The sequence below is a fragment of the Anomaloglossus baeobatrachus genome, chromosome 7, assembly GCF_048569485.1.
Source record: "Anomaloglossus baeobatrachus isolate aAnoBae1 chromosome 7, aAnoBae1.hap1, whole genome shotgun sequence".
Lineage (NCBI taxonomy): Eukaryota > Metazoa > Chordata > Amphibia > Anura > Aromobatidae > Anomaloglossus > Anomaloglossus baeobatrachus.
In genome coordinates, this window is record NC_134359.1 from 304,897,247 (window position 1) to 304,919,533 (window position 22,287).

At 44.1% G+C, this 22,287-nt stretch overlaps 2 protein-coding genes across 2 annotated transcripts; one reads left to right on the forward strand and one right to left on the reverse strand.

Annotated features, from left to right (window-relative positions):
• The first annotated feature begins 1,134 nt into the window (after positions 1-1,134).
• On the forward strand, positions 1,135-2,058 carry LOC142246811 (taste receptor type 2 member 40-like). Its single transcript, XM_075319860.1, has one exon. The coding sequence runs from the start codon at positions 1,135-1,137 to the stop codon at positions 2,056-2,058; it is 924 nt and encodes a 307-aa protein (XP_075175975.1).
• A 17,702-nt stretch (positions 2,059-19,760) lies between these two features.
• On the reverse strand, positions 19,761-20,657 carry LOC142246812 (taste receptor type 2 member 40-like). The gene has a single exon (XM_075319861.1). It carries the CDS (start codon positions 20,655-20,657, stop codon positions 19,761-19,763), a length of 897 nt encoding a protein of 298 aa, XP_075175976.1.
• Between the last annotated feature and the right edge of the window lie 1,630 nt (positions 20,658-22,287).

A 22,287-nucleotide genomic window follows, 5' to 3' on the forward strand; every position in this document is an offset into this window, starting at 1 on the left:
CGGGATCTTCCGCACGCTCATCTCTGCCCCTCTGCTTCTATTGGACGACTGCTGTATGACGTCGCTTTGACGCCGCACGAACCGCCCCCCCTTAGAAAGGAGGCGGTTCGCCGGACAGAGCAACGTTGTAGGGCAGGTGAGTTCGTGTGACGGGTGTTAGCAATGTTGTGCGCCACGGGCAGCGATTTGCCCATGACGCACAACCGACGGGAGCGGGCACGCTCGCTAGCGATATCAGTACCGATATCACAGCGTGTAAAGTACCCTTTAGGATACAAAGTCCATTAAAAAAGGTCCACTTAAAATTACAATTCACCTTGAAAATGTTACCATCTTGGACCTGAAAAAGAGAACAGGCCATTCTCAACATATTGTCTTACATTAAACATCTCATCTACCTTACTTCATCTTGATGTTCCTCACTATCTGATGACTTCACATATGAAACATTATGATTTTTGGACATTTTTCATGATGGACTTTATACACATCCAAGGGATTTTTTTTATAAGCTTAACATCGGCCGGTGCCTGATTATATTAGTCCTCGTCGTTACCTAAGTCATGAAGAGCTTGTTTGTATAATATAATATGAATTGGTAACTGAAGTTCGATGAATATTCGCAGTTCTTTCATCTGACCTTTTTGCTTTTGTTAGACACAAAACTTTTGAGCTGTGGCTCCTGTAGATATGATCGACCTTCTAGATATAACTATTAAATATGTTGTGGGAATTGGCTTGAACCTCTTCTTATTTCTTGATTATATATTCCCTAATACTTTATACAGAAAACCTGAAAAATGGACTCTCTCTGGATCCATCCAATAAAATCTTCTTGACGAATGCTCTGGTCAATGTCTTCTTGCATAAGTCGATAAGCTAATAAACCATTCTAGATATATTTTAATGATTTTTTTCTGAAATATGTATTTCCTTTATATATCTAATATCCTTACACTGCACTGCCTGGTTTCACTCGGCAACATTATTTGAATGGAAATGAGATAAAAACATCTGTTGTGCAAAAACAAATTCATGTAAAACACTTTTTGCATAACTCGTACATCAAGCATAAAATCATTTTTTTAGCACCCAATATGTTACTGCTTCGAACAAAGACTCGTCCACAGGAGAATGATGATGCTGGGGGCAGGATGGATCCTCGTGATTATCTGCCTCTTGGACACTGGGTTGGGATATATTCTGAATGTCTTCATCTTGGTGGCCAGTGTCAAGAGTCTGAAGACTGGGCAGAAGCTGAATCCTCCCGATCTTATCAACCTTGTCATCGGAATGGCGAACATCGCTCTCCAGTGTTTTCTCATACTACAGGGTCTTCTATTTTCGTTATTTATCTCTATACTGTCTATGAGGGAGGTCTATGTCCCAATCACTGTGAGCACACTGGCTCTTACATACTTCACCTACTGGCTCACCGCCTGGCTCTGCGTCTATTACTGTGTCACCATCTCTAACTTCAATCATCCGTTCTTTCTCTGGTCAAAGAGGAACATCTCAATGTATCTACCACATCTTCTTCTTCTGTCAGCAGCCGGATGTTTCTTCATTAGTCTTCCTGCCATCTGGAAGGCAAGTATGGAAGTCACTCTACAATCTCCTGTGAATAGCACCAATGACCCCATATTAATCCCTGGGTCTTTACATTTTCAGTCCCTTTACATTCAAACCACATCATCTATGGGATGCTACACGCCATTTCTACTTATCTTGGTGTCCATTGTAGTGACCAACTCTTCACTTATAAGACACGTAAGAAAAATGAAACAGAAGGATTCTGGATTATCCCAAACCAAACACCAAGCTCACATTAATGCTATAATAACCATGTGGTGTTTCCTTACAATCTCCATCATATTCTGCATAAGTGAAATTTTGCTGTTTTCAGGAAGTCTCAGGTCTGAAGATCCGTATATTATTTTGATTGGGTTGATATTTACATTTTTTCCAACAGCAGAGTCTCTCGTCATTATCTTTGCCAACCCCAAGCTGAAGAGGCAAATCATGGGGAAGGTCCTGTGGTTTAACAGAAAGATATAAACAAAAGAAATTAAAAGAAAAATAAATATCAAAATTAAAGAAATTAAATATTAGGAAGACTCGGTCTTGTGTCTACTTTAGAAACCGGTGTAAAAATTATAATATCTCCTGATATTGGGGTTACTGGACCAGAGGGTGATATACAACTGACACTCGCAAGGTTAAAGGTGGAAAAGTTAAATGGAACATTAGTGAAAGTTCGAGATGAGGATAAGTGAATGTACTGAGAGGATACGGCAGAAAGTTTATATATTTTGCATAAACCCTAAAACACCTTGTGCTTCACTTGTTCGCTAGCAAATCAATGCTGTAAAATGAAGAAGATATAAAATTATTGAGATATGAATATGAATCTGTTCTTTAAATTAGATGTTGATACATTTGTTGTGATCTATTAGTTTATTTTTAGATTATTAACTGTAAAACTTTGATTAGGACAGATTCACTAAACTCAGGCAGTGGAATGGATTTACAATCTGTCACGGAATTGGGATGACTGGACAGTCCCTCAGCTCAGAGGTACGCTTGATGGTAGCGAGGTTTGAGCCACCAGCGTGACCCTAACTCCTCTCCAAGCCCTGGTGTAATTCCTCTTATTGAGATATGAATATGAATCTGTTCTTTATAAATGAAGAAGTCGGACTCTTTCTTTGTAACTGATTGATGCCAATTATTTTCAACAATGGGCGTAATATTAAAGATTTCACCACCATGTAATATGAGGGATAATAGGAAAATTTTAATTTCTAATTCTTTTCTACATATTTATGCTTTTATGTTTGCATGCTCCGCATTATTTCATACTTGATACTGAATAAACAGAAATGTTTTGAAAATTTTGTTTCTTTTTTTGTTTTGCCGATCATTATCATTTCTATCCATCCTGTGATAACAATAATTCCATTATGTTTCCTTTTGCTTATATTTGGTATTATAGACACAGATGTATCATCAAAGTCATGTCAGCTGAACAAAAGGTCACATTTTTGGATTTCCCAACAATACTATAAAAACAAACGGGAACACTGTGGAGCAGAAAGCGCAATAGAATCTTACACTCTGGGGGATTTGTGAGAATAATTAGAAAATCACTCACCTATTCAGGTTGTGTAAGTCACAACCCCTGGAAGAGCTTATACTGTTGGTGGTCAGCTGCAGCCCCGAGCAGTACATGCATATATCCAATGAAGAAGAAATCGGGTTTCAAGCCTCGCTACAATACAGGATCCAGTCTTCATAAAAATTCCTTTATTGCAAGTATAAGTCTACGCATTTTAGAGATATAACCATCTTCTTCCTCAAGATCTATGATTCCTTGAATGTCCTGAAGAAGAAGATGGATATATCTCTGAAACGCGTAGACTTATACTTGCAATAAAGGAATTTTTATTAAGACTGGATCCTGTAGTGTTGCACGGCTTGAAACCCGATTTCTTCATTGGAAATAATAATTACCATACATTGAAATTAAAAAATAATATAGCTCTCTGACATATTGATAAACCACAATGCACCGTCATCTGGCACAATTGTAGTAAAGAGAAAAAAAAGTTATATATAAGGTAGTAGTGTTACAAGAAAATGCAAGACTTACAATAATAAATACTAAAAAATAATATGTGCACATACATGAAATAAAAATAAAACATATTACATGTGAGGGAAATACACTCCTTCTTTGCCATTGAACTCAAAATTAATAAGATTTGTTTTACGAGCGCTCAGAAAACCAATACAGCGCAGCCTTGTATCGTGTACTCAAGACTTCCCTTTATTACCACAGATAAAATAGGATGACAGATAAAAAGAAAAAGTTCCCTACAGACTGTCAACCAGTATGAACAGTAGGGGCGTGAATAGAAATGTGAAACTTCCCCACCCATGAGTGTTACTACGTCAACAACACATCAGAAAACAGGACAATATGGATTCCATAGAAAGAAAATGGATTCTGTTTTTACAAATTTCCCTCTTTTATGGCCAATTATAGGTATTTAAGGAGGTATATAGGAACGCGCTATCCACGTCATCAGGACTTTCCTTCCAGCTTCATCTAGTTCCCTACCTGGATTCCCATAATTGTATCAGAACACTGGATCTCTTTTTGTCTCGGGGCTATAATCTACAACCAGGGGCTCTATGACAGAATTTCCCTTTACACATGGACCTGATTACCTTGGAAATAACATAAATAGCACTTTAATGGCTACGGAAACCAACAAACAGAACAATACCGGTTCTATACAGCTGTGTGTTATCCCTGACAGTCATCCTCTTACACCTTTAAACTAATTCATTGGTTCAGGAAAGAAATATTTTTTTTCTGCCATGAGTTTTTTTTTGTGTCGTTTTCCTGTAAACATTTCTCCATTATTTTGGCTTTTTCCTGTATATCAGTCCCAATTTGGAAATTTCCCATAAGGTCAATTTGTGAGATAGTCTGCAGTATGGTGTGTTGGTTAGTGAATCTAATTAGTGGAAACTCTATATCCAGATGGGTTTTCTCTCAAACTTCACTGAACTTTTTGTGGTTAGGAGAAGCTGGATCGGCCCATCTAATCTTGGCTCATGGCTCTTTCTCACTTGTCTTTTTAGGATCACCCAGTTTCCTGGATTGAAACCATGTGCTCCTGACATTGATTCAGGTACTGAAATTCAAAATACTAACCCCAGCAATAGATTTTCAGCAGTAACATAGTTTTCTGTACTACATATGCCTCAGACCAATCCTGGAAAAAAATTAACAGAACAAGCAAAAACTCATATATGATCTTTGAGGAAGGGGACCGGTAACGTCCCCGAAACGCACGTCGGATCTCAATCAGCCCACCACCTACGGTGGATTTTCAAACTACTAGCTCACCCCTCTCTGTGGAGTATACAAGTTGCCCATAGGGTTTATGCTTAGGCTGCCCTGTGAGAAGCCACTTATTCACCTTGCTTCTTGCCTGGATTCCGGCACCTAACAGTGCTCTGCTGGTTCCGTTCCTCCGGACTTGAGGAATGTGTGCAGTGGTTATCTGCACTAAAGCAATCGCAGCCGGCTAGAAGTGAACACCACTGCTCCGTGAGAAGCCGTTTATTTAATCAACTCAATCTGCTCTTTTTGCCAGGATCCCGGCACCTAACAGTGCTCTGCTGGCTCTGCTATTTCGGACTCGAGGAGCACGTGCAGTAGTGATCTGCATTCAAGCAATCGTGGCCGGCTAGAAGTGAATACCACGCAGGGACTAAGCCTACTGAGCTCCTTTGCCCGACCTTGGTCTCAGGTAACCCCCATTGGGGCATTTACTACGAACCGGCCTCTTGCTGGTTCCTCGCTGGGCTCCATATAGGAGTGCGAGAAATTAAGTTTGCTATAAGGCTCCTGAATCCCTGGAACTCGTGTTACTTACCAAAACCCACCTGAATGGTCTAAATGTATGTGGAATGGTAAATCCTCTTGTGGAATTTTATATTTTAAAAGTTTGCTGTTTATTACGGACTGGTACTAGCTAATTTAATACTAACGTTTTATATTCTTTTTATAATTATCTATATATGCTCGTGGTTGCCGCCAGCCGGGGCACCATGTGCATTTAATTCAGCCTGTCGGCTGTTCTCCTTCTGCAACCTTATAATTCTTGTATGTTGTTCTGTCTGTTATATATGGAAGTATTTTAAATCAGTTATTTTTTTCCCTTAGAACAAGGATTACAATAAATATATAAAGCCTACAAACCCTTTTCAGCGCTTATTTTTGAGATTTTTTAGTTTACCAAATAAAAGATCTCTATTCTAAAAATAAAAACTCATATACACCTACTCATGAGAGATGTATAAATTCAATCTGCAATCTCTGGAACAAGTAGGTCAGATGAAGGGTGTGTGTCTGTGGAGTCTTTTCAGGTTTTCCTACATTGTATCAGACACATGTCCTACAAGATTGGGAGTACTTGGCACATGGGTACCCTGGTTTCACCAATAATTGTTCACCAAAGTGCACATGAATAACTGTCTTTGACAAATGTGTTAGTCCATGGGTTACCTAAGCCATCATTGAGTAGAGAGCTCATGGCAGAGAAAACTTACCAACCTTTTTCTACAGACCTTCCTCAGTCACTGGCTCCCAGCTTTTTGCACTCCTTTTCCTGTTGAACCTCTTTTTTCTGTAGTGGTTTAAGAACATCATGAGTGACAGGTGAAACTGAGCTCCTTGTCTGTGTTGCTGCTAGACTCTCAACTCTAGACTTATTCACTGCTTCCTTGTCAGAGGCATCTCTGCAAGCATTTCTTCGAGCTTCATCAATGTCAGCTCAGGTGGGCACTTTATCTTTTCTATGCCAGGTTTATTCAGTAACAGAAGAGCCTCCATTAAGGCTCTTCGTCTCTCTGCAGTTTTTATAGGTTTCTCATGTGATGTTAGGAAACATGCGCTGCATAAATACACATTTGGCCATCTTACCTTTTGCCACTCTATACGTGTCAGTGAGTGCTTTCAGCTCTACCTCCTGTACCCAATAGGTGAGGAGAGCGTGGTTTGGCTTTTATTACCCCATGTTGTGTAACTACAGCATATCCAGAGTAGAATCAACCAGCATTGTGGAATCTTGATCCATCTACAAATCCCCCCCTCAAAATCTGATTTAACAATGGGCTCATCTGAAACATGTTCAAACCCTACCATTTTGTGTTGCAATGCAATCATGAGGTGTATGTATGCCTGTGGTGTTCTCCTCTCTTAGAGAATATAAAAAAATTAAAAAAAAAAAACACTTAAAAATAGGAGACTCAAAATTCTAAATTGTATCACTTAAGTATTATATTTGGTGATTGAGAAGGGCACTGTTACGGGGGGACCGGCAGATTAGGACCAGGGGTATATATCCCAATCGCCTGTCAGGGCCCACCGTGCTCCAGATGGTAATGCAGCTGCTGGCACCCTGTGGGTTAGGCGGAGACTATAGAGCTGGATGGCTCTGAGATAACTCAAGGAACCGGTCACGTGTGTAGGGACACATCAGACCGGACGACAACCCAGTTAGCGTTTCGGTGGAGCGGACGCTACTCCGACCACGTGTGTAACAACACGTCAGGCCGGATGGTAACCAGTTAGCGTTGACCGAGAAGACCGCTGCGACAGCGCCCTGTCGGCCACGTGTGTAAGACACGTCAGGCCGAGCGGTCCTCCGATTAGCGTTTCTGGCCACCACTCGACTGGCCACGTGTGTAAAGGACACGTCAGACCAGGTAGTCACACCAGTAGCATTTGACTGGGAAGCCCAGGATGATAATAGGGTTCACACACCCAATCCAGGAACACCCTGTTAACTTCACAGGGGTTCTGGGGTGCGCTGTCCATGCGCGTAGAGAGCACAACCGGACAGGTGGCGCATCAGGTACACTGTCCGTGTGCGTAGAGGGCACTCTCGGACAGGTGACGTAACAGGTATTCTGTCCGTGTGCGTAGGAGGCACAACTGAACAGGTGATGCAGCAGCCGCAGCCCAGTTAACGCCACTGGACTGCTCTAGCACAACAGGAACGGTAGCAAGGAAGCACGGCGCCTGACCCTCATGTGCTGAGCCACGAATCTTGGCGTGACAGGCACCGTTCGCCTAGCCCTACCTACCGCTTCCAACAAGGCTTATGCCACCAAGAACTCTAAATGAAGACTGCGCACCTCCATGTTGTCTCCAGCCCCTTTTATAACCTGGGTCCGCCCCAAACCCAGGGTGGAACCACCAAGGTCCAATAGCAGAGTGCCATGTCATCAGTGACGTCACATGCGACCTATCCGGAACCGCCACGTCATTGATGACCTCATGGCAGCCACGCCCCAAACACTTCACCAGTCATCGTCTGACGACCAATGGTGAGGTGCCAGATCATAGGGGCGGGCCTCTGCGAGCCAGTCCGGAGTTGCCACGTCATAAGGACACCTGACACCCTCTGCCCTATCAGGGCCTGCCACCTCACGGACATGCTCAGTGAGGTCCTTACCGGACCTAGCCTCTGATGCACTAAGTGCCTGAGCATGCTCAGTAGCCTGAGCAACAGGCTTAGAAAGCAGACTATCAGTTTGAGCATGCTCAGTAGGCACATCCCAGAACTTAGACACAGCACGAAGTCCAAGTACCTGTGCAAAGAGGCTGTTAGGGTTAATTGTGGGAGCATGCTCAGTAGCCTGAACTGAGGACTTAGTCTCAGACATAACACAAACAGGCTGAGCATGCTCACTAGGCAAAACACCGCGCTTAGACTCTAGCTGGGGTAAATCGGCGCACGCATGCGCACTAACCGCCTCTCCACACTTAGACGTGGTGGAAGGAACAGCCAACTGGACGACCCGAGGCACGGCCAAGAACGGCAGCCGGCGCCTGGGCGCAACAGGAACCGTAGCAGGCTGCTTGCGGCTATGGCGGCGCCGGTTCGTAACAGGCACATTGTGTCTTTATTGTACCTGACCAAGAATACCATAAGCATTGTGTTAATTGTAACTTTATAATTAAACTATTTCTGTGGCCTTTTCAACCTTGGCTTGAACCACAGAAATGACTGATACAATAGATGCACCCCTCGTGATAGGGTCCAATGCGGCTGACTAATAAGCCACAGGTCTCTGCTGTAAACCATGTTTTGGGGCATTTTAGGTTGTATTTTAACTTTCCTTTTCTCTGTGAGACTACGCTCTGCTTACAGAACTGTAGCTTGTTCTTAAAAACCTTACATCTATGTTCAGCTATGAAACACAAAAGAAAAATAGATGACTCCTGACGTAAGATGTGATCAGGACAGTAAGAAATAAATTATCCACACATTATAACACAACCACCGGATATGGAGGAGTCCATTTTTTTTCTCGGTTTAAGGCCCGTTTTACATGTCAGTGAAAAACACGGACGTTCTTCACTGACGTGTAAAACACGCACATGTCCCTCCGTGTTCCGTGATTCACAGCACACGTGGGTTGTCCATGTGCAATCCGTGATCCTGTGATTGCATATGGACATTACTCACCTGCCTTCACTCCTGCTGTCCATGGTGCTGATCTCCTCGGGTCTGCTGCGTCCGCCCACCGCTCTCTGCAGCTACTTCCTGGTCGGTTGTTCCTGCTTTCATGAATATTCATGAGCCAGGCAGGAGCTGCCGAAAGCAGAGGCTGCACAGCGAATCGCAGGCAAGGTAAGTTGAACATTTTTAATATTTAATATGTCCGTGATTTTCTTGTACGTGTTTCACTGATCACACACGGATCACACCATAGTCACGGCCAAGGGTACACGCTGCACGGAGACACGTTCAGTGAAAAATCACTGATGTGTGAGCAGACCCATTGATTATAATGGGTCTGTGTATGTCACTGATTCTGGTACATATAAAAAAAAGCACAAACGTCCCAGAATCACTGACGTGTGAAAGAGGCCTAATGTGTGTTTTTATTCAACTGATGAAGGGAGCACTCCGCTCGAGACATGCCTTGTTTTAAACAATAAATACTTCTATATGGTGGGTTTTTGTTCACATTATCTGAATTTCAATCCCAGTTTGGGGAGCGACGAAAAGTGCAGCAGTACCCTTACCAAAGTTGTGCCTGTGACTGTGCAACTCTCTCCGGTGAGCCTGACCATCATCTGCCTCCATTACCGCAGTCTGAGCAGCCTCACATATGGCAGCACCACTGCTCTTTTTACAAGCTGAGTACAGATTTACATACATCTTCTACTCCCTTTGTCTTTTAGCCTAACCGTGTTTCACTATGAAGCGTCTCTCTATATTCCCCCTTTTTTTGATAGGACCATGTAGTCCCATGGAGAATGATACTTATCCTTAATATTAATGTCATCTGCTGAGCTTCATGCAATTGTGTTGAAGGTCTCACATCATTAACATGTATCACACCCCATGGGACTACAGGAACACATGTCAGAGGCATCCCCCATTGGAAGTTCCAGAATAAGATGAAGCAAGATAGGAAGACCGGAGGCCAGGCGGGGAGTGGTGGCAGTGGGTTAGGTCTGGTGAGAAACAAGAAGATGTGAGTATAAGAGTTTATTGTTATTTCTAGCTCTTTTCCATCTTTTAGAATCCAATCATACAGCAGCTGTTCTTAGAAAAGTTTGAGGAAATTACCAGGAGTGAAATCTCAACCAGTGAGAATCTAGGGCACGATGGGTGTAATCCATATCCTCTCAGTCACGGGCGGCTCGTTTGATTATGTAACGTAGATATGTAAATGGATAAGTGACTCTCGATGGATATTTGCATCTCTCCACTGTAATATCTGACCTTCTCGCTTTGATAAGTCACACAACTCTCGGCGCTATGGCTTCTGCTGAACTTATCAGAGATACTGCTGTAATGGCTGTGCATGTGGTGGGAATCGTCTTAAACATGAGCATCCTGCTTATTTACATAGGAAACCTGAAAAATGGCCTCTCTCTGGGCCCATCTGATATGATTCACTTCACCAAGGCTCTGATCAATGTTTCTATCCAAGTGCTGATGATTCTACAAAATCTAAAATATTTTGGGATCCATTTTTTTTTAATACATGAAGTTTTTTGCTTTTATATGATCAGTCACTTGTTTGTAGTTGTCTACAATCTTTGGCTGACGGCTTGGCTCTGTGCCTACTACTGCACCAATATTACCAGTTGGGGTCACCACGGCTTATCTTGGCTGAAGTGGCGCCTCCAGTCTTATCTGCTCCACATCCTTCTTATATCAGGACTGGGATCACTTGTTATACATTTTCCAATATTTTGGTTTTGGAGCACAGAGTCTATAGGGAACAGCACAGATCAATCCACGGTTGTCCAAGGAACATTGCTACATACAACATACAGAATAATAACTGCCACCCTGGGCTGCTTATTACCCTTCTCAATGGGTTTCATCTCCACCACTCTGACCTCATGGTCTCCTATAAATCACATGTGGAGAATGAAGCAGAATAATACTGGTTCTAAATTGCAAACCCAAATTAATGCCACCAGAACCATGATCCTGTTTCTTCTCTTTTCTTTTATTAACATTATAGCGCTCTTGTTTCAATTCAACATCCCACTCAGCCCCTCCGATATGAAATCAACAGTCATCTGGTTTGTGATTATATGCTTCCCAATAATAGAAGCTGTCATCATCATTCAGAGCAGCGTGAAGCTCAGGAAGGCTCTGGTGGAGAAGCTCTTTTTAAGGATGAGAAGGAACCGAGAGGCTGAGACGTAACACCTGGAGGTGATGAAATAATCATGACGAGAAGGAACCGAGAGGCTGAGACGTAACACCTGGAGGTGATGAAATAATCATGACGAGAAGGAACCGAGAGGCTGAGACGTAACACCTGGAGGTGATGAAATAATCATGACGAGAAGGAACCGAGAGGCTGAGACGTAACACCTGGAGGTGATGAAATAATCATGACGAGAAGGAATCGAGAGGCTGAGATGTAACATCTTCATGGGATGCAATAATCATAAAGGTTGTAAATATTTTTACAAAGCACAATTTAGATTGCAAAGGTTTCTGAAGCTTTAGTTTATTTCATTCACGTGTATGACCTGGGGACAATGAAGGAGAGGGAGCAATTTATAGTCTGATGTGAGTTCTAAGGAAATTTATAATAAGGGAGGACATACTGTAGACGTGTTTAAGATGTCCTGGAGATGATATCGAGATTCAGATGAGAGTTATAAAAGAAGAAGTCGGACTCTTTCCCTGTAACTATATACCGTAATATAATAAATATTTTACCACCATGTAATATGGGGATAATTCTTATAAAGACGAATATTAAAATTAAACTTTGAATTGTGTTATCCATTGATGTGCGTGTCTTTCTGATTGTGGCGTTCACACTCAATACTGAATAAATACAGATGTTCTGAAAATGTTGTTTTAATTATTTGCAAATCATTAACCTCTCAATCTCTGCTGTGATTTCCAGAATCCCATGACGACATTTCCTTCTAAGTGCTGCAACTGCAATATATACATATATATATAATCAAACAATGTAGAAAACATATAGCCAGCTCACCATAAAGGAGTTCCTCTTGATGCAGTGGTCGGTGTTCACCTTATATTCTGCAGGGATCCAGGCAGGGAGTGTGCCCAAACAAATAGAAATGTACCGATCGCGGCTGAGACCCAGCGCTGTCAGACGTCAACGCCCCTGAAAGGTAGCGCGCATGCGCGGGAAACGGGAAGCGTCACCTGGAAACCGCGCATGCGCGCAGACGATAGAGACGCTGACAGAGCCGGGCCAGCAAGCCATTGATGCGGCTGCGCCGACAGGGGGAGGAGGAGCGGGAGCGGGCATGATAAACAAGAGGCAAATAGATACAGGCACTGTGACACAAGTGGATATAATAGATCATAACATAACATGAAGCCAATTTTTACAATCTTGTTAAAGATGTCCCAGCCGTGGCACGCAAAAGGATGTAATATATAATATCTCCATGTCCATCAGTCAATGTCACAAGTGTAGTTCCACAGAAGTGCCAGCAGAAAAAGAGGTTATAAAAGTGAATCTGAAAATTAAAAATATACAAAAAAGTGAAATTAAAAACAAGGCACAAAAAACAGAGAGATAAAAGAAGAGGGCAATCATCGCAAGGAAGGCGCAAAACTCAGATGCTCATTGAGCCCCCTTGGGGATAAAGTTCCCAGAGTATAGATCCAGCGTGTTTCACCCACCTCCCCATGATGGAATGATCCTGCATTGGCGATTGTGAGGCGTGTACGTTGGGGCTCTCTCTCCGGGGGGTCCTCTCTGCTGCTCTTTCGGGCTTGTGTCTGTGCTTTGTGGGTGTGTTTGCCTGACTGGCTGGGCTTTTGCCCTTTGCTGGTGTCCTTTTTGGCTGTTCACTGACGTCCACCCATTATTGTTTGGGTTGAATCTTTTTTGTGTGGCATTGATCCTGCTTGTTTCGTGTGTATCTGCTGTTGTGGAGTCTATTTTGCCAGCTCTTCTGTGTGGGTGGTGTTTGCCGGACTCTCTGCTGCTTCGGAGTGTACACGGTTTTTTTCACTTTGCGTGGTGGCTATTCCATGTGTGACAGTTGGTGCGGGTTTTTTGTGACTCATCCATGTGTGGCGGTTGTCCGGGTCCTGTCATGCTGTGTTTGTGTGGGGTGCCCGTGCCTGTTCTTGTGATGTGGTTCCTGGCCCAGCCTGTCAGTTTCTTTGTTTGTGCTTTGTACTACTTTTATATGTGTGTTTGTACTTTTTGTGCAGTGCCGGCCTGATTTGCCGCTGGTTCTTGTGTGCCAGTTGCTCCGCGGTGAAGTGTCCTTGCACTGTACTCCATGTATAACTATCTTGTTGCGGTTATCCTATATCATTGTTTATTTATTATCAAATGTATATATTATTTGTCTATGTATAAAACAGGTTCAATATATGTATTTTTCTAGCAATATTCTTGAACTGAGTCTCAACCTTCTACTCAGATGTTTTTAATTGTCTTGTTCCACTGCTTTTAATTAAGGGTTATTTGAATATGTTCCACAAAGGAGGATATATTGTCAGTGTTGGAGCTCAGTTCAAGTAGGACCGTGAAGAAGGCACATAGTGCTGAAACATGTAGTCCCTTGCTGGAGTGCTATTAATTGATTGGAGTTCCTCATACTTTTATATGACTCAGAGGAATAATAAAGAAGAAGTTTTTAAAATTCTGGTGAAATTTCATCCTTTTGCTGGATCCTAATTCTCCTACATTTATATACCGTATATATATATATATATATATATATATATATATATATATATATGTTAAAGGTATCGGTTGTAATTAGTTAAATACAGTATAAACCTTACATCTGAAACCCAACAGTTTACAAAAACGGATCCGGTAGTCGCATCCATTTTTTACCACATTGCGCCGGATCCGGCGTCCATAGGCTTTCACTTTAAAACATGCCGTATCGCGCCGGATCCGGCGCGATGCGGGTTGTTTTGCCGGACAAAAAACGTTGCAAGACACGTTGCCTCTGGCCGCCGCTTTGATTAATTTTTCCACATCTGGAAAAAAACGGATGCAACGCAAAGCCATCAGGTACAATCCGGTAACAATGCAAATCTATGGGGATAAAACGGATGCGGTACCGGATCTGTTTAACCCGTTTTTTTCCGGATTGTACCTGATGGAAAAAAACTGATGTGTGAAAGTAGCCTAATTAAAAAAGCTGATCCTTCAAAAAAACGGACAAACTGGATGCAAAAACGGATGCAAACCGTATCCATCGGATCTGGTTTTGTACGCATCCGGCATAATGGATCCGTTAAAAACCGGATCCGGTGGATACGGTTTTACATTTTTTTGCCGGATCCTTTGGATCAGGAAAAAAAAGGATTGTGCCTGAATGCAGAAAACTGATGTGTGAAAGTAGCCTAAGGCTAGCCCTTCGCTAAGTCTTACTAGGTGGTCCACTAACAGCAACAGCCTACCGCTAATGCCGCACCGACCTGTCTGCCGTGCCCCTAGGTACTGATAGTTTATTGTCACACAGGCAGAAACAGTGGTACTTTTGACGCCTAAAGACTAGCAGTATGTACCCTGGCTGGATAAAGAGCATGAACACCAAGATGGTGGCAGGACAGAGCACAATGCTTACACATGCACCACTCACAGACAAATGATCAGAGCACGCCGCCATGGTGTTGGGTGAGCCTTTTAAAGGTTAGACCACGCCCCAAAGACTTGCATCATCGATGACGCCAGTGGGCCAATTGGGCGGCGCCACGTCATCGGGTCTGCTGATGCTAGACCACCAATGTCGGGTTGCCACATCACTGACATGCTCACTGGAGCAGTTTCCAGACTTAGAACCATAAGACAAGGTCTTTTATACCCGTGCATGTGTGGACATGGGGCTAGGTGCAGAGCCTCTTGCAATAGTCTGCACAATGCACCCCTGGCTGGATGCTGGCATCTGGCACTATGCTGAGCATCAGTCTCAGTGGCTGAAGCTGAATGGGAGACCACCTCATCTCCAGAGCCAATCCAACCAAAATTTTGCTTGGCATCGGAATGGGAATCATCCCGAACCCATACAGATATATATATAGACATATACACACAAACACTTGAAAAAAAAAAATAGTTTTATATATATATATATTTATATATTTATTTATTATGTTCACTACACATTTATTTATAGAAAGTGAACAGTTTATTTTCATAACTTAAAATATAAAGTGACTGTGCAATAGAGAAATCTGACAGCTATCAATATTAAGTGACCGCACATCCCCTCTGTCCTCAGTATCTAGAGTGCACCTGTCGCCTCCACCTTTAGAATTCAGTGACTGCCCGTCGTCTCTGTTCTCAGTATTCAGTAATGGACCATCCACGGTATTTGGGGATCACCTGTCACCCCCAACCTAAGTATTTGGTGACCACCCATCGCCTAAGTTCTCCATAACAAGCCATTGCCTCCATCCTCAGTAATCATTGACCGCCCATTGCCTCTGTCCTCTGTATTCAATGACTGTCATTCGCCTCATCCTTTGGGGTACTTTGCACGCTGCGACATCGCTACTGCGATATCGTTGGGGTCAAATCGAAAGAGACGCACATCCGGCGCCAGTAATGATGTCGCAACGTGTAAAGCCTAGATGCGCCGATTTACGATCGCAAAAGCGTCATAAATCGACAATCTGTGTAGCGTTGGTCAGTTCCATAATTTCGGAACGACCGATGTTACGATGTCGTTCCTCGTTCCTGCGCAGCACACATCACTGTGTGTGAAGCCGCAGGAGCAAGGAACATCTCCTACCTGCGTCCTGCCGGCAATGCGGAAGGAAGGAGGTGGGCAGGTTGTTTACGTCCCACTCATCTCCGTCCCTCCGCTTCTATTGGCCACCTGCCGTGTGACATTGCTATGACACCAGACGACCCGCCCCCTTAGGAAGGAGGCGGGTCGCAGGCCATAGCGACGTTGCAGGGCAGGTAAGTGCTTGTGAAGCTGCCATAGCGATAATGTTCGCTACGGCAGCTATCACCAGAAATTTCATGTGCAATGGGGGCGGGTGCTATCGCGCTCGGCATCGCTACCATCGGCTAGCAATGTCGCAGCGTGCAAAGTACCCCTTAGTATTCATGATCCTTCATGCAATCTACAATGCCCACACCAGTCACTTGATCCCCTTTCACACAAGAAGTGTTTTAGTCACATGGTATGTAAGGCCCAGTGACTCCCAATTCCATGCTGCAGCCGTAGTGCGGAGCGCTGGCGTATATCTGGTACAGAGGTCTATACCGGTATGGGTCATTTTCTTGGATTTTGCCGTCTTGATTCTCTACACAGACTTTGGTCTTAGTATGTTGTTTGTCTTTGGTTAGCTCGGGCAGCTGAGCCTTGTCCTGATATCCTCTTCCTTTCCCTATATATAAGGGATTTCTTTATGCTTTGATCACACGGTGTCTTTACGGCTGCACTCCATGAGCGACCTCCGTTATGCACAAACTCCATTGACTTCTATTAGACTGAACACGTTCCTGCTATACTGTCTCTTATTTGGATATTAGGATTACGATGTGGTCAGACATACTGTTAGTTACTTTTTCATTTAATAGCAGCTGATAGATATTATGTAATGATTACAACATATTATTTGTCATTGTTTATTTTACAATTGCTGTATATGTAGCACAGGACGATACTTATTTTTGCTCTTTTTTTTCATCAGCGGTTGTATGACTAAGGCCTCTTCCACACATCAGTTTTTTGCCATCAGGCACAATCTAGCGATTTGTGGAAAAAACGGATCCTGCGTCTGTTGCTGCTGGATCAATTTTTTCCTCATAGACTTGTATTAGCGCCGGATTGTGGCGCATGGCCTTGCGTTTCATCCGACGTGCACCGGATCCCACAAAATTTACTTGTCCAGCTGCCAGAAAAGACGCACACTGGGACGTTTTTTGTCATCGTTTGCTAGCAATGTCGCATGCGATAGCTCCCACCCCCGTCGTATGTACGACATTTAGTGATCGCTGCCGTGGCGAACATTATCGCTACGGCAGAGTCACACGCACATACCTTGTGTGCGACATCGCTCTGTCCGCCGAACAATCCCTCCTTCAAGGGGGAGGTGCGTTCGGCGTCATAGCGACGTCACTGTGGCATCACCAAGCGGCCGCCCAATAGCAGAGGAGGGGGCGGAGATGAGCGGGACGTAACTTCCCGCCCACCTCCTTCCTACTCATTGCCGGTGGAGGCAGGTAAGGAGATGTTTGTCGTTCCAGCGGCGTCACACACAGCGATGTGTGGTGCCGCAGGAACGACAAACAACATCGTACCTGCAGCAGCACCGATATTAAGGAAAAGAACGACATGTCAACGAGCAACGATTTTGCATGTTTTTGCGCTCGTTGATCATCGCTCATTAGTGTTACACGCTGCGATGTCGCTACCGGCGCCGGATGTGCGTCACTATCGACGTGACCCCGACGATATATCGGCAGCGATGTCGCAGCGTGTAAAGCGCCCTTAAGACTCAACTCTCTTAGATCCAAGATCTTCAAATGTAAAGGGCATGAAGGATCCATCACTAATTATAATGGCCTTAGACTGAAGTATGGAGCTGAGGCAACTTTTGGAGACCATCACTACATTTAAATGTGTTTATTTTCTCTTTGCCAAGTCCAAAATAAAGAAAAACATTGTTCTCAAAATGTCTTGTCTTGGAATAAATATTTAATGCACCGCACTACACCTTGATGCTCCTGACTCCACCGGCCACGCATCTTCCTACAGTTCTTTGATAACTTACATATTATTATTATTATTATAGCACCATTTATTCAATGGTACTTTACATGTGAAAAGGGGTACACATAATAAGGACAACTACAATCAAACAATACAAGTGGCAGGAGGAGAGATGACCCTGCCCGCGAGGGCTCACAGTCTACAAGGGATGGGTGAGGATACAGTAGATGAGGGAGGGGTGGTCGTGTGGCACTATGGAGGACTGAGGGTTACAGCAGGCTGTAGACTTGGCAGAAGAGGTGGGTTTTCAGGTTCCTTTTGAAGCTTTTCAAGGTAAGCGAGAGTCTGATATGTTGTGGTAGAGCGTTCCAAAGTATGGGGGAAGCACAGAAGAAATCTAGGATGTGATGATGAGAAGAGGAGATGGTGAGAAGAGGAGATGAGAGGGGAATAGAGAAGGAGATCTCATGAGGACCAAAGGTTTACGTGCGGGTAAGTACCGGGAGACTAGGTCCCAGATGTATGGAGGAGACAGGTTGTGGATGGCTTTGTAGGTCATTGTTAGTGTTTTGAACTGGAGTTGTTGGGCAATGGGAAGCCAGTGACGGGATTGGCAGAGAGGGAAAGTCGGGAAGTAGTGGGGGGACAGGTAGATTAGTTGGGCAGCATAGTTTAGAATAGGGTTTGAGACTGTTTGAAGGGAGGCCACAGTGCAGGAGGTTGCAATAGTTCAGGTGGGAGATAATAAGGGCATGCACACATGTTTTTGCAGCTTCATGGGAAAGGAATGTACGAATCTGGGAAATATTTTTGATTTGGAGTTGGCAGGAGGCAAAGAGGGTATGGATGTGTGGCTTGAAGGCAAGAGTGGAGTTGAGGGTTACCTCCAGGCCGTGAGAAGGTGGCACTGGGGAGAGTGAGCAGCCATTGACTTTGATGGATTGGTCAGGTGGGGGATTGAGTGAGGAGGAGGAAAGACAATGAATTCTGTTGTGTCCATGTTAAGTTTTAGAAATCAAGCAGAGAAGAAGGATGCAATAGCAGACAGACATTGTGGGATTTTGGTTAGTAGAGAGGTGATGTCAGGTCCAGAGAGGTAAATCTGCGTATCATCAGCGTATAGATGATACTGAAAGCCGTGGGACTCTATGAGCTGTCCCATACAGAATGTGTAAATGGAGAACAGAAGGGGTCCAAGAACTGAACCTTGGGGGACACCGCCAGATAGACGGTGGGATGACGAAGTGGTGTAATAGTGGGAGAGCTTGAAAGTCCGGTCGGTGAGGTCTGAGGAGATCCAGGATAGTGCCAAGTCTGTAATGCCCAGGGATGAAAGAATTAATAGTAGAAGAGAGTGGTCTACTGTGTCAAAGGCAGAGGACAGGTCCAGGAGGAGGAGGACAGAGTAGTGTCGCTTGGCTTTGGCGGTTAGTGGGTCATTGGTGACTTTAGTAAGGGCAGTTTCAGTAGAGTGATGTGGTCGGAAGACAGATTGTAACCAGTCAAAGACGGAGCAGGAGAAGAGGTGGAAGGAGAGTTCAAGATGGACATGCGGTTTCAGTAGTTTTGAAGCATAGGGGGAGAAGGGATATTGGTTAATAGCTAGACACAGAGAAAGGGTTAAAGAAAGAAATGGAGGTTGGTGGCAGCCCCAATATACACCTATACTAACTAAAGACAACACAGAGCTTTAAACAGGAACCTTTATGCTCCAAACAACCTACTGAATTTCCCTATGGTGCACCTTGTATTTTATTTATGGTCAATTTGAGCCGAAGTAGGGAAATCCATATTTGATGCACGAGTTATACAAAATATGTTTTGTTTTTACTCAACGCTGCAAATCAGGAATAATGGAAACTCAATGACACGTAGACTGTAATGTACAGCACTATTATACTAGACCAATATTTACATTTTTCTTGAAATATTCCACATTTTACACAAATTACCAGAGCACAAAGATGACTGACTCCTCCTAATGTTTAGTTTCTTACATTTATAACTTTCTGGGAAACCATGAGATCTTCCCCATGATTTGCCTCCTCAGCTTGGGGTTGGCAACGATAATAACGAGAGATTCTGCTGTTGGAAAAGATATGAAAACCAACCAATTAGCAATTGTTAAAGGATCTTCAGGGCTGGGGTTCAACAAAAAAAATGAAATTTCACTTATACAGAATATGATGGAGATTATAAGGAAACACCACATGGTTCTTATAGCATTAACGTGAGCCTGGTATTTGGATTGGGATAATCCCAAATCCTTCTGCCTCATTTTCCATAAATGTCTTATAAGTGAAGAGTTGATCACCATGATAGAGACCAGAATAAGGAGAAATGGCACACAACATGCAATAATTAAAGCAGTTAGTATGTAAAGGGGCTGAAGATGTAGAGTCCCAATGATAAATATGGGGTCATTGGTGCTATTCACAGGAGACTGTAGAGTGACTTCCACAGTTGCCGTCCAGATGGCAGGAAGACTAATGAAGAAACATCCGGCTGCTGACAGAAGAAGGAGACGTGGTAGATACATTGAGATGTTCCTCTTTGACCGGAGAAAGAACGGATGATTGAAGTTAGAGATGGTGACGCAGTAATAGATGCAGAGCCAGGCGGTGAGCCAGTAGGTGAAGTACATGAGGGTCAGCGTGGCCACTATGATTGGGACAATGAGCTTCAAAGCAAATATTAAAGATAGGAAGAAAATAAATAATAGACCCTGGATGCTGAACAAAACCGGTAGAGCGATGTTCACCACTCCGATGATGAGGTGGATAAGATCGGGAGGGTTCAGCCGCTGTCCAGTCTTCAGGCTTTGGGCACTAACCACCAAGATGTAGACATTGAGAATATATCCAACTCCAGTTTCAAAGATGCCGAAGATTAACATCGGGATCCATCCTGTTAAAAGCATCATGAACCTTCTGTGGATGCGTTTATGTTCCAGCAAGTAATGTTTTGGGTGAAGGTAAAAAATACCTGTATAGTTGATGTAGAGTTATGCAAAAAGTGTTCAGCATTAATTTGTTTTAACTCTGTTTTGCAAATAAGGTGTCTGGTCCTCGGATCCAACCAAATGACGTTACAGAGTGTTACCAGGCAGCGCAATGTCATGGTCATGTCTAGATCAGTCTGTGCAATGTTTCTCTGCTTGATAATGTTTAATAGGCCATACAGATATTATTTATCTGGACAATTCTGCATTTACAGGTTTCTACTTTTTCTCTGTTTTAGAGTGTATATCATCCTGGTAGCACACTTTATCCATGTAGTACATGACTTCACAACATTACGATATGCATCACCTAAGGCCTACTCAATGCCTTGAGGATGCCCATTGTAAATGCAGCACCCTGGGATATGCTACCCCAGTGATCTGCAGGATCCTAAAGCTTTCTGGAACACTCTATGCTGACAACCCACACCTCACACACAGGTAGGGGCACATTCCCTGAGACCTGGGTGCAGCATGTGGAGGGTTAACAGTGGTCATATGTGAGAACCAATCCCTTAGCTGTTAGCCTGGGAAAGGGGTGTGGCTTGTGGGAAGCAACAGGTGTTGCTAGGCAGAGTTGAGAGAGAGGAAAAACGACTGTTGAAAGGAGCCAGGGAGTGAGAGGGGTGTGAGGATTGTGAGGAGACCCCCAAAAGGCAACTAGGAGGTAGTAGCCTGAGGGTAGATAGATCCAAGGCACTACACACGAGGGGGTACTGGACCCCAGAGTAGACGACAGCTGCAGGCGGTCTGCTGATCCAGCCGTGTGTGGTGATTTCCAGGGTACCACACCACCCATAGGCTCAGGGACACAGCCTCATATATAGGACCCGGGAGAGGGCACAGAGAAGTAGCCTACCCCACAAGGGACCGCGAAGCCTGTCATACTGGGCCCGGAAAACAAAGGAGCGGAGCGCCGCAGGTCACCAACAGTTTCAGGCAAGGGGACCATCAGCTCTGCATGTGCACGGAGGGCTCAACTGGGACTCACGTCAGCACCGGGACAAAGGAAAGTCGGTTGACCAGCCGTGCCAAACTGCACTTGCAACATCAAGTGAGTAAATATCAGTTAATCTGCAAGAACTGTGTCGTGTCTATTACTGGCGAACCACAAGGCGCAGCACACCTACATGGGACTTAAGCCCCTACTGGCGGAGGGTGCAAACACACTTGCTGCTCTACCATCTGTCCCTAAAACCACAGCAGCGGCAGGACATCTTATTACCGCAACCCGCCAGTGGCGTCACAAGTGACATACAAAATAACCCTGTTACCGAGCGCCCCCAGGTAACGGAACCGGGCACGGCCACATGTGACGGTGATCCCCATTATCCACCACCTGGCACCGAGTATCCCAAGGGTCTGGGGTGTGGCAGCGCTTTACAGAACAACACGAGGTACACTTCTATGGCATGCAAGGATGTTTGAGGCTACACGGCACAAGTCTGAGGTCCAGTATGAAGCAAGAAGATGGGCAAAATGGATAAGAGGGCAGAGGATAAGATAGGCTTTGGAGGCAGCAGGG

Excerpts from the sequence above, each read along its gene's own strand:
- LOC142246811 (XM_075319860.1), top strand. The coding sequence starts at position 1,135 with ATGATGATGCTGGGGGCAGGATGGATCCTCGTGATTATCTGCCTCTTG.
- LOC142246812 (XM_075319861.1), bottom strand. The coding sequence starts at position 20,657 with ATGTTAATCTTCGGCATCTTTGAAACTGGAGTTGGATATATTCTCAAT.